Source organism: Brienomyrus brachyistius, unplaced genomic scaffold (assembly GCF_023856365.1).
Source record: "Brienomyrus brachyistius isolate T26 unplaced genomic scaffold, BBRACH_0.4 scaffold54, whole genome shotgun sequence".
Lineage (NCBI taxonomy): Eukaryota > Metazoa > Chordata > Actinopteri > Osteoglossiformes > Mormyridae > Brienomyrus > Brienomyrus brachyistius.
In genome coordinates, this window is record NW_026042329.1 from 549,984 (window position 1) to 563,208 (window position 13,225).

Genomic DNA, 13,225 nt, shown 5'->3' on the forward strand with positions numbered 1-13,225 from the left:
CCTCTCATTTATGCACATGCGCTTCATCTTGCTCCTATTGACTCTCATTCCCCTTCTCATCATTGCATCCCTCCACCTCTCCAGGCTCCTCTCAATCTGCTCCCTCCTCTCACTACAGATCACAATGTTATTTGTGAACATCATAGTCATGAGCTGTGGGTAAGAATGGGCAGACTGGCAGGCAGGAGACAGGGGAGGATGAAGCAGGCAGGTAAAAGGTAGGGAAAACTGGGGATTTATTGGGGAGACCGGGTACACGAGACATCTCAACGCTACTAACATCAATGACGGACATCAGACAGGGCAAGACGTGGACTGATATAGAAAAAACAGGGCAAAACAACAAGGCACAGCTGGGCATGATTGGGGAAGCACAGACAGGAACAAGATCAGTACCGGGGCACAGGGAACAGAACCGGCACAGGAAGTAGGACAGGACCTGACAAAGGACAGGAAACACCGACAGACAGATCAAGAAAGGAGACACGGAGGGAACAGGCAGAATGAAAGGGCCAGGAGTGAACAGAGGGAACACAGGGGGATGAGGAGCAGAGACTGGAGGAACAGAGGGACAAGGAGGACACAGGAGGAACAGAGAGACTGGAAAGGCCTGGGCTGAAAGGGGAGCCCGAGGAAGCCATAGTGGGCGACAGGCAGCAGCCAGAGGGGTTGCAGGCGACCGGGAGGCTGGAGCAGGAGGGGACCTCGGAGGGGCTGAGGAGGCAGGGCGAGGGACAGGCGAAGGGGACGAGGAGGGAGTCAGAGGGGGCACCAGGGGAGGTGACAAGGAAGCTGGCGGGGACACCGGCAAAGGCAAGGAGGGAGGGGGAGCCGCAGCAGGCGATAGTAAAGCCGCAGCCAGCCAAGGCCACGTCCGCTGACGCGCCGGAGTGGGGGGACCCGCAGGCGACCGACGTGGCATTGGAGGCTAGGCGACGATGTGTCAGAGGGGGACCTGCAGGTGACCGCTGACCCGGAGCCTTAGGATCAGTAGGCCGCCCCCGAGCCCTAGCCAAGGGGAGCAAGGGCGAGCCAGGGGGCAGGGCTGGTGGGACCCTAACCCTGCGCCTGTGTCCTCTCCCCTTCCGGGACACAGACATATGAGGGTTAGGTTGGGATTGACATCATTGGGGCGAGGGAAGCGGAGTTACTAGGGAGGTCCCCGAGGGGTCCCATTCAAGCTCCTCCTCCTCCAAGGAGGGAGGAGCAATAGTCGGATTGTCCAGGACCTCCTCAGGGACTGGAGCCACAGGGGTTGCAATCACAGACACGGGCAGAGACTGAGGGATCTCGGATGTAGCAGCAGGGGCTGCAGGCGGCGGAGGCAGAGGGGCCTCGGGTGTAGCTGCGAGCGGAGGCAGAGGTGGAGGCAGCGCCTCGGGCGAAGCTGAAGACAGGCAGGTCATGCGCAGGTGGGACAGGCGCCGGCGGGAAAGGAGGAACAGGCACCGTAGGGACAGGCGCTGCCCCTTTAAAAGACCTGGGGATACGCAGAATAGCGTCCCTTATAGCGCTGATCCCTTTGTTAGCCAGCCGCGCCACCCGGAAGTGGTACCGCTTAAAGGGCGGCGGTAGCTCCGCGGCTGCTAGATGCGTTCCAAGGAAATGGCGGTGGTGACTTCCAGATTGATCGGGGAGTCTTTCCGATCACTGGCAGGGAGAGAAGTGGGGACGAGTGCGCATGCCCCCAAGAAGTTCGTCGGGGCGATCGCCGGCTTTCTCCTCCTCTTCCTTCGGTTCACGGTGGTGGTGGGCTGCGCCATGTCCGACGGGACCTCTGCAATGCACGGTGTGACCAGCTAGAACCTCCGTTCTGTTATCCGCTGGATCAGCCCCTGGAGGTTCGTGCGCACCTCTCCTAGTCAGTGCATGCCCTCAGGTGGGGACATCTCTACAAAGAGATCGCCCCTCTTGCTGGCCAAATCCAGTGCTACCGAGATGCTGGTCCTCGGTCTGCTGCAGGGTTTCTTATATATGGTCCGTCATTCTGTCATGAGCTACGGGTAAGGACGGGCAGGCTGGTAGGAAGGAGGCAGGGAAGGACGAAGCAGGCAGGCAAAAGGCGGAGAAAACTGGGGATTTATTGGGGAGACCGGGTACACAGGACATCACAACATGACTAACATCAATGACGGACATCAGACAGGGCAAGACATGGATTGATATAGAAAAGACAGGGCAAAACAACAGGGCACAGCTGGGCATGATTGGGGAAGCACACGTGGATAATCAGGGGGCGTGGCACACACGAGGATCAGACGAACCGGGCACGACAATCATAGTCCATGGGGTCTCCTGTCTGATCACATTCCTCAGCCTGTCCATCACCATTACAAACAAGACAGGGCTAAGAGCCGATCTTTGGTGTAATCCCACCTGTCTGCAGCTGCATGCTCTCCCTCTACCACATGGGTTTCCTCCTGCCGTCCAAAAACACATGTTTAGGCTACTTTCTAAATTCCCCATGACATATGACAACCTGGGGGTGGCATGGTGGTGCAGTGGTTAGCACTGTTACCTCACACCTCTGGGACCCGGGTTCAAGTCTCCGCCTGGGTTACATGTTTGTGGAGTTTGCATGTTCTCCCCATGTCGTCGTGGGGTTTCCTCCAGGGTACTCCGGTTTCCCCCCACAGTCCAAAAACATGCTGCGGCTAATTGGAGTTACTAAATTGCCCGTAGGTGTGCATGTGTGAGTGAATGTTGTGTGAGTGTGCCCTGTGATGGGCTGGCCCCCAATCCTGGGTTGTTCCCTGCCTCGTGCCCATTGCTTCCGGGATAGGCTCCGGATCCCCCGCGACCCAGGAGGATAAGCGGTTTGGAAAATGGATGGATGTATGGATATGACAACCTCTGTGTGTCTCTGCCCTGTGATGGACTAGAATCCCCCCCCCCTAGGGTGAACCCGTATCCTAGGCCTTCTGCTGTCTAAAATAGACCTCCCCATCCCACCCCCAAACTGGGATAAGTGGCTGGAGGATGGATGGATTAATGGATGGATATTTGTGTTTTATTCACAGGGACCGCGTGAATAGATGTAATTCACATCCGCATAAAGGAGACTTATCATCCATCTTCAAGGTGCATTTATTACTGAAGTATATTTTCTAAAATTTTATCTAGATTGACAAGCATCTACTACAGACGTATAATAAGTAGTTCATCCTGTCAAAGGAATGATATTTACAATTAATTCACTAGTGAAATTATAAAAGTTTACGGTGCCAGGAGTGATAATAATTAAACTGTACCTGTTCATATCAGTTACTGGAGAAAAAAGCTCAAACGTTTCTGAAGGATGAGCTGATGAAATTCAAAAGGTACCTGGATGAGAATGACCCAGAATGCTCTGAGCCTCAGCAGGAGGAGGACAATGACCTGGAGAGTGATGGTAAGATGCAGAAGACCTGTGGTAGAGAGGGAGCTCTGAAGATCACACTGTACATCCTGAGGACCATGGAAGAAAATGATCTCGCTGAGATACTGGAGAAGAGTAAGAGCTGTACCTCATTCAGTGTCTGTTTGATTTGCCACAGAGAAACAGTTTATGAAAAAATGTGCATTATATTTCAGTTTATCATTTATTTAAGTTGATTTAATTTGGCTTAAATGAGTAAAAAAAGTTTTTTGAAAAGCTCTCATTTAATTTCAGGGCATCTTCTGTCGCAGTATCAGCGCAGAAACAAATATAATCTGAAGAAGAAATTTGAGTGTGTATTTGAAGGGAAAGCTAAGGAAGGACAGCCAACACTTCTCAAAGAGATTTACACAGAACTCTACATAACTGAAGGGGGAGCTGGAGGAGTCAATGATGAACATGAAGTGAGGCAGATTGAAACAGCATCCAAGAAAAGGGGAACAGAAGATACTACAGTCAAGTGCAATGATATATTTAAACCCTTACAAGGGCGTGTGACACCTATCAGAACTGTACTCACTAAAGGGGTCGCAGGTATCGGGAAAACAGTCTCTGTGCAGAAAGTTATTCTTGACTGGGCAGAAGGAGAAGCAAACCAGGACATTCACTTCATATTTACTCTTCCTTTCCGGGACCTGAATTTGATTAAGGATGAATACAGTCTGAATGATCTGCTTCACCACTTTGTCCCAGAACTGAAATCACTTGAATCCACTGAGCTGTATAGGTACAAAGTTTTGTTGATCTTTGATGGTCTGGATGAGTGTCGCCTTCCTCTAGATTTTCAGAACAATGAGAGCTGGTTTGATGTAACAAAGAAAACATCACTGGATGTGCTGTTGACTAACCTCATTAAGGGGAATCTGCTTCCATCCGCTCTCCTCTGGATAACCTCCCGGCCAGCAGCAGGCAATCAGATACCTTCTGAGTGTGTCCACCAGGTAACAGAGATACGAGGGTTCAGTGATGCCCAGAAGGAGGAGTATTTCAGGAAGAGATTTAGTGATCAGAACCTGGCTAGCAGGATTATCACACATGTGAAATCATCAAGGAGCCTCTTCATCATGTGCCACATACCTGTGTTCTGCTGGATTTCAGCCACTGTTCTTGAGAATCTTTTTAGTGAGTCTGACAATGGAGAAATTCCAAGGACTCTGACTGAAATGTACACACACTTCCTGATCTTTCAGGCAAGCTTAAAAAATGACAAGTATATGGAAAAACATAAAATCAAGCTTAAGGAAAGCACCAAATTTGCGAAGAAATTCCTTTTAAAACTTGGTAAACTGGCTTTTCATAACCTTGAGAAAGGCAATCTCACATTTTATAAGCAAGATCTGACAGAGAATGGCATTGATGTCACAGAGGCTTCAGTTTACTCTGGATTGTGCACAGAAGTCTTTAAAGAGGAGTATGGGTTGTACCAGGAGAAGGTGTACTGCTTTGTGCATCTGAGCATCCAGGAGTATCTCGCTGCTTTATACATGTTTCTGTCAAACTCATCAGCTGACCTGCTGAAGACTGCAGTGGATAAGGCATTAAAGAGCAAGAATGGACACTTGGACCTCTACCTCCGCTTCCTCCTTGGCCTCTCAACAGACTCCAGTAAGAATCTGTTACAAAGGCTACTGGCACAGACAAGAACCAGCTCACCTAACAGTAAGAAAACAGCTCAATATATCAAGAAGAAAATACAAGAGGATTTATCTCCAGAAAGGGCCATCAACCTGTTCCACTGTCTGAATGAACTGGGTGACAATTCTCTAATAGAGGAAGTACAAAGATACCTGAGTTCAGGAAGCCTTTCAGCAGCAGACCTCTCACCTGCACAGTGGTCAGCTCTGGCCTTTGTGTTACTGATGTCAGATAAGGAGCTGGATGTGTTTGATCTGAAGAAATACATCAGATCAGATGAAGGTCTTCAGAGGCTGCTGCCTGTGATCATGAAATCTAGGGCAGCTCTGTAAGTGATCTTATATTTCTTGCAAAAGAAGCATGGATGTTATTCACGATACTTCTTTAATCTCTTGTGAAAATAATTTCAATGTATTTCAATGCAGGATAAACGTGTTTGTGTATGTATATATGTATGTATATATATATATATATATGTATGTAGTTTCACCAGTTTAAATACCTCACTGGCAGAGTGATGCTGGTTTTGGGCCCTTGAGCAAGGCCCTTACCCCCCAGCTTCAGGGGGCTGGATGCTGGCCAACCCTGCACTCTGACCTGTATGTGTGTGTCAGATAGAGCAAGATCAGAGAGGCCACAGCACTATTTTACCAGGGGGGGTGAATAAAGCATCACTATTTCATCCCTGTCTGACAGGATTGATAATTGTCTGATTAGTGTTTTAGAAATTTAACAGGTTCTCAGGTACAGCAACACAGAAAATAAGGATTTCAGTCATGGTGTCAGCAATTAAAAAGTCATATAAAAATATATAATTATAAAAACTTAAGCTCTTCTTGACATTCAAATCCCACATAAACATGTATACTTACACATATCAGAGGCAGGAATTGAACCCAAAACCCTAGAACCCCTGGGTCGGCTGTAGTGCTGATCACTGAGCCCCAGCGCTGCTCAGAGCTTTATAAAAATACTTATGCAGATATTACAGAGTCTCAGGGTAACTCACCCTGTAAGGTCATTAAACAGCAGGTTCGTCTCGGCTGGGGAGTGTCAAGTAAAAACTATTTCTGTTTCTGACTAGGACAAGGAAACAACAAAATTACTGATATATTTAAATATCCCAGTTAATGAATGGATTTTAGAGCATGTTCACTGTAGGTTCTTTGTAGCTTCCTATTGAAGCTTAGCTTGAATCTCTGAAGATTCTCTCGTCCAAATCCACTTCAAAAATATTCCAGAAAACAGCTTCGGAAAATTTTAAATGTTTACTTAGAGTCTTCGAAACAATATTACAAATGTAAAAGAGTTTATCCATGAAAAATATATTGAAAATTCTACAGCAAATCTTACCCGAAGGTCAAAAAAACTATTTTGCTCCAATCCCATCTCATCCTACTCCCTATCCCCGCACACCTTATCATAATCAAAGTACCCCAATAGTGTCCATCACAACTACATTAAAAGTCCCAGTTTTAAACCTTAGAAGGTAGGTCAAATAAATCTTAACATTTTTAAATCATGTTTGTTAATTGCTCCAACTTGTATAAACTATATTTAGGCTCCTACATTCACTCTCATGCCCTTATTCAAACTGGCTCTATAAGACAATACAGAACCGGATTTGGGAAAGTATGACTTCTGAAAATGTACAACAAATAGTGAAAATACACAGTAAACTCACAGGAGACGCTTTGTTGTACCAAAATCTGCTCATCTGAGTACATTGATCCAGTCCCGAACCAATAAACTGGTATTTTTTCTTTGAATTGAAAGTATTCACTGTATTCTTCATACCAGGAAACATGAGGAACATCAGAGGATTGTCTAGTTCCTTTTGAAGTATATGCTGCCTCACTTATTATATTTAAAATTAAAAATGTTTATTTTGATATTTTATATTATATATCGGTGTGTGGTGTAAACATTTTTATCTTAACATGTTTCCTTTTCCAGGCTGGATAGCTGTAGACTCACAGAGACATGCTGTGAAGTGTTGGCTTCAGCTCTCAGATCAAACTCCTCTCAGCTGAGAGAGCTGGACTTGAGTGACAATGACCTGCAGGATTCAGGGGTGAAGCTGCTCTCTGCTGGACTGGCGGATTCACACTGTAAACTGGAGATACTGAGGTCAATATTACTGGGTATTCCACACTGTAATGTGTAAATACTAAAATCTTTATTGAAGTCGTCACATTTACTTAAAAGTAATACTCATAGTGATGAGGTGTTTTTATTTATTGGAGAGATATTATCTGTCTCTCTGCAGGCTGTCAGGCTGTAGAGTCACAGAAGAAGGCTGTTCTTCCCTGGCTTCAGCTCTCAGATTAAACTCCTCTCAGCTGAGAGAGCTGGACCTGAGTGACAATGACCTGCAGGATTCAGGGGTGAAGCTGCTCTCTCCTGGACTGGGGGATTCACACTGTAAACTGGAGATACTGAGGTCAATATTATTGGGTATTCCACACTGTAATCTATAATTACTTAAATCTTTATTGAAGTCGTCACATTTGCTTAAAAGTAATACTCATAATGGTGAGGTGTTATTTATTGGAGAGATATTGTCTGTCTCTCTGTAGGCTGTCAGGCTGTAGAATCACAGAAGAAGGCTGTTCTTCCCTGGCTTCAGCTCTGAGGTCAAACCCCTCACACCTGAGAGAGCTGGACCTGAGCTACAATCACCCAGGACACTCAGGAGTGAAGCTGCTCTCTGCTCTACTGGAGGATCCCAGCTGTAAACTGGAGAAACTGAAGTGAGTACAGAATGTGTGTCTGTCCTGCTATAGACTCATGTATGTGGAGAAAATGCAACAATTAAATAAATGGATACAGCAGTACAATGTCATTCTGCTTCTGCTATAGTGTGGACCACAGTGGAGAGTGCAGGACCAGACCAGGGGTCCAGAAATGTAAGTCTGTTTGCATATTTTTATTCTTAATACCATTAATACTAGTTTATGATACCATTTGCATAATTATTATGGTGTGTGTGTGTGTGTGGATGTTTTAAAAAAGGGGCTGGTTTGGGTTTAACGATGACTACTTTCTCATATAAAAATAGTCTGGAAAAATACATGAAATATTTTTTGAGATTTGATAGGACAATACTAAGACAGCACCTGTAATCTCCCCAAACTGGCTGTGACACCGAACATCTCCTCAGTCTGCACTATTTTGGAATTTTGGCTTTTTTTAGTGAGTCGGCTCTTCCGTCTCCCAAATGACTCTTTATTTTATCACTTCAGATTCAGTGCTGTTTTCACCCATAATTGATGTGTGTACTAAACCTTATAATTTACTTAATACTGTATAAATACCATGATTTTACATTATGGTTGGTATAAAAAGATTAAATGTAAAAACATGAAACACTATTACACGTGAATTGAACATTTTATAAGTGGAAAATCTGTTATTATCTTTGATCTATGAATAACAATCAAATAACATAAATAACAAATAATGAAAAATATAAATTGAAAAATTACTACGTGCAAAACAGCAGCATCCTACAGTTTTTGTTGTATCTATCCACTATAACAACTACCTATCACCTTTCTAACAGTGTAACATTTTGACAGTGCCTCAGCTTAGATGGCTGATCCGGCTTCTGAACTGTTGGATGCGCAGTTCCTAAGTGTCTGTGAAGGTTGTTTGTGGATCCTGCTCGAAATGACAGATTCATCTAGCAAATTTTGCATTCTGCCTTTGAGTTATCATAGCTATTAAAATGCATCAAAGTGCCACTTCGTTTCCAACTGTCACTCATCTTGTCCACTATTCGCGCACCACATTCCCTCTCTTTTTCTCCTCCTCTCCCTCCCTCCTGCTGTAGTGATGTGTCGGTCGCGAACGAAACGGCTCTCGGAGCCGACTCTTTGAAGTGAACGATCGCAGCCGGCTCCTGCCTGTGAGCCGGAGTCAGAGCCGCTTTTTTTCTTTCATTATTTTTTTTTCAATCCGCACGGATTGGTCAACCGCACGATGCGTGCCTGCTCTGAGCAAGAAGGGGAGGGGCGGTACTACAGGATGCATTCGATTTTTGCTTAAGTCTTAAGTCGTCTTGCTGTCGTGAAGTTTTTGTACCATGTGATATGGTGACGTTTTGCAGCGCCGGCCGAAGTTGGACAAAAAGAAATCTAACCATGATGTATTGCTTTAAGCCAGTGCCGTAAATAGCTGCGTGAAGTCGAACGCACCCATAGACAAATACAGCAATCACACGCACAAGACAGAGAAACAGGAGGGAAGGAGACGCGTGCGACAAAATGAATGACTGCAGGAAACGCAGTAAAATTTGGATACATTTCAATTACATTGATAATACAAAGGCAGGGTGTAGAGCGTGCAAGGTTAAAATCTCATATCGAACAGGCTCTACAAATAACCTGCATTGGCACATGAGAACTGTACATCCATCAGTGCAGTGGGAAGAAAAAAGACAAGCAAGTGAACCTGCTACTAATGAAAGTGACAGTTTGTCTACTGCAACTGTTGAAAGTGCCAGTTTGTCAATGTCTACACCGTCATCCAGTACAGCACCACAACCACATAGACCTACAACCTAGAGCTCTATGAGACAGTTTGTGCAAAAAGCTATGACTCCAGTAAAAAAGAAAACAATTGATGAGGAATTGGCTAAAATGATTGCATGCGATTTCCAACCATAGTAATTCCATCCATCCATCCATTTTCCAAACCACTTATCCTACTGGGTCGCAGGGGGTCCGGAGTCTCTTCTGGAAACAATGGACACGAGGCAGGGAACAACATAGGATGGGGGGCCAGCAGGGACCGATTATGGGTTGTGTGGGCCCCGGGGCAAAACGTTCGCGAGGGCCCCCCCCCACCACCACCAGCACCACCACCACAACCACCACAATTCAAGGGCCCTTGGCAGCCAAACGCCCTCCCTATAGGGTCTGGGGCCTTTGTAGGCAGAGGATCAAAGAATATAGGCCCTCTAAAATAGAGAAACGAAAATACATTGTTGATAAGCGTTGCAAATTGTTTTGGGCTAGGGGCCCCACGGGCCCCCTGCACCCCAAGGGCCCCTGGGCAGCGGCCCCACTGGCCCGGTCCGTAATCCGTCCCTGGGGGCCAGCCCATCGCAGCGCACACTCACACACCATTCACACACACATGCACAGCTATGGACAATTTAGCAACTCCAATTAGCCTCAGCATGTTTTTGGACTGTGGGGGGAAACCGGAGTACAGTTTAGTGATAATGACGGAGTACAGTGATAATGATGGAGATGCTGGGCTTCGTCATGGGATTAATCGCTCTTCCTCTTGCCTACAGACTCCTGCCAGCTGACGCTGGATCCCAACACAGCAAACAGACACCTGTCTCTGTCAGAGGGGAACAGGAAGGTGACAAGGGGGGCAGAGCAGCCATATCCTAATCATCCAGAGAGATTTGACCGCTGGAGCTACGTTCTATGCAGAGAGAGTCTGACTGGTCGCTGTTACTGGGAGGCTGAGTGGAATGGAGATGAAGCCTGGATAGGAGTGACTTATAAAGGAATCGGGAGGAAAGGATGGAGTGATGACTGTGGGCTTGGAGCCAATGACAAGTCATGGATGCTGTTTTGCTCTCCTGACAGTTACTCTGTCCGGCACAATAATAACCAGACTGACATACCCATAAAGCCCTCAGGCTCCCGCAGAGTAGGAGTGTATCTGGACTGGGCGGCTGGTACTCTGTCCTTCTACAGAGTCTCCTCTGATGGACTGACCCTCCTGTACAGCTTCACCACCTCATTCACTGAACCCCTCTATCCAGGGTTTAGGGTTTATTATACAAACTCCTCCGTGTCGCTGTGCATGCTGGGATAGCTCACTGTGTGCTGGAGGAATCATTTTTACCTTATCAGAGTGTCACATGTCGCTGCTTCTCCGTGGCAAAAGGTAAAATCTCTGCTTTATAACCAGTATAACCCTTTTTACTCTGTCTGAAGTGTGACGTTTATTAGACAAAAATAAATGACTGGGTTCGCCAAGCTGAACAAACATGTAAAATAACAGTTTCTGATTAAAATGTAATCAAATGTAATGTTGGTGATTGGGGGGGGGGGGGCTTTCCTCATCTTATATGTACATTTTAACAAATCACATTACTGCCGTCCTGAGGTAACTGCGTGTTTCCCCTCGGTCGCAACATGTGAGGTCCTGCATTCCTTCAATTAACGTTCCCACCACAACATGCCAGATATGGTTAACGTGTATAATCATTATTTAATGTACAATGAAACATTCACCTGATAAAATACTCTAAAATAAAATCATTTTGTGAAGTTAAAATATGAGCATATAATTTAGGAAGAACGAGAATGGACAGTGAAGTTGATTTGTTATTCTGACTGCAGCCTTTCTATGTTTCCCTAAGACCAATGTGGACAGCATTCTAATTTCACTGCATGCCTGATCAGCTATGATGCACTGATGTATGTGATTTCAAATGACCAAAAACCATAACTTCTCTTTTTTACGAATCCAGATTTACTTCATATTTAAGGGTCCAAAGCACGTAGTGCAATGGACCCTTGTTGTTTTCCTTAGGATTTGTTATTATCTTCCCTAAAACTGAATGGGCAGCCTAAACCGTAAGAGCTAGACTGACCAGACTTGGTAGGAAGATGTGCATTCAGGATTATCCATTACTCAGACTGTCAGACCCAAGTCTGTCAGATGCTAGCTACAGCGCCCCCAGCACATTTTGGTCGATATCTCCTGACTCGTTAGTCCTACAGTAGTCATTTTTCCCCTGATGCAGGTGGCCCTGCCCTACCAACTTGCTATTTGGACTATTAAGCTCCACCTACTTAGTTTTTTTGCTAATTTGCATAATTTGCAAATCCTACTTCTGCCTTAAAGTCCTACCCCATATGACCAAATCAGACAAATGAGGTGTCAAATCAATAATTCCTCTGAGGTAATCAAGAGTTATTGAAAAATGTCTGACATTTGTCTATCCTACGGCCATTAGCCATGCCCAGACCATGCCCAAATTTGGCCCGTTTTAGTGTGACTTATAACTTGGCCATGCCTTGGCCTACCTTAACCAAATTTGAAATCCTACTTCCTTCCACCATTCTGGGGACACTGTACAAAGCACGCCACATTTCATCAATAGGGGGCACTACAACTAAAAACTGCCAATATCTCCTGACTGCCTTGGCCTATCCAAGTGAAATTTGTCAGATGTGTACAAGGACCCAGCCTGAGGTCAGACAATGGTAGTCATAGGTCCTAAAACTTTGGCCGCCATTAGCCAATCAAAATCAAGCAGGCATTTCACAGGCTTAACAATGACCAATTCAAAACAAATCTGGAAGGTACATTTGTCCTCCTACCCTCAGCCCACCCTGCTAAGGACACCCCCAGTCTGCCAGATGGGGGCAGACTGGGGCCTATTCCTCCAGAACTGTTAAGCCTACAATTGAATTTTTTTACAGGGCATTTCAGTAGGTTATGCCAAATCAAACAACATATAAAACTTGGTTCTCCATCTTTCCGTTGTTGCCTATTTCACATAAGTCTGAAATCAGGGATTTCCCATCCCATCCTAGGATTTTCACACAACCTGCGTAAATCTGGTATCATTCAAATCAGGAGACTATCAGGAGAAATCAGCCCTTATAAATAGTTATAAAAGACCTCTTAAACTTTCAGAAAGGTATGGCCACCAGCCACACCCTGACCGTACTAGTGCCACACCCATTTCATCAGACAGCTATATCTCAGGCATGCTTTGGCCAATCATCACCAAATTTGAGCCACTAATGTAAGACTGGACCCCAGACATACCCTCCAATTTTCGTGTAGATCGGTCAAACAGGGGTGCTATGGCCACTATCCATGTATGTCTAAGACCCACCTTGGACAATTCAGCTGAAATGACTTACCACATCAGGTAGGAAGGTGCCTATTTCTACCAACTACTCAGACCATCAGACCCAAACCAGAATGGCTCAGCCACTGCACCAGAGGGTTCTACATTTTGTCATCTACTGACATCTACTGACCTGTTAGGCCTATACTCAACAATCTCCAACCTGATTTCTACCTACTACTCAGACCATCTCACCAATTTCACTTGGAGCAGTGTGTGGCTTAGTGGGCTGCACCTGTGTATTTGCAATGTCAAAGTCACTCGTTTGAACCCAG

General features: G+C 45.6%; 1 protein-coding gene across 1 annotated transcript in view; it reads left to right on the forward strand.

The window, feature by feature from the left end:
- Window positions 1-13,225, forward strand: part of LOC125724024 (NACHT, LRR and PYD domains-containing protein 12-like) — a 593,671-nt gene that overhangs the window by 526,146 nt on the left and 54,300 nt on the right. The window contains exon 22 of the mRNA XM_049000874.1: window positions 7,323-7,496. Within this exon, the coding sequence (XP_048856831.1) occupies window positions 7,323-7,496 (174 nt within the window). The remainder of the gene's footprint in view (window positions 1-7,322; window positions 7,497-13,225) is intronic.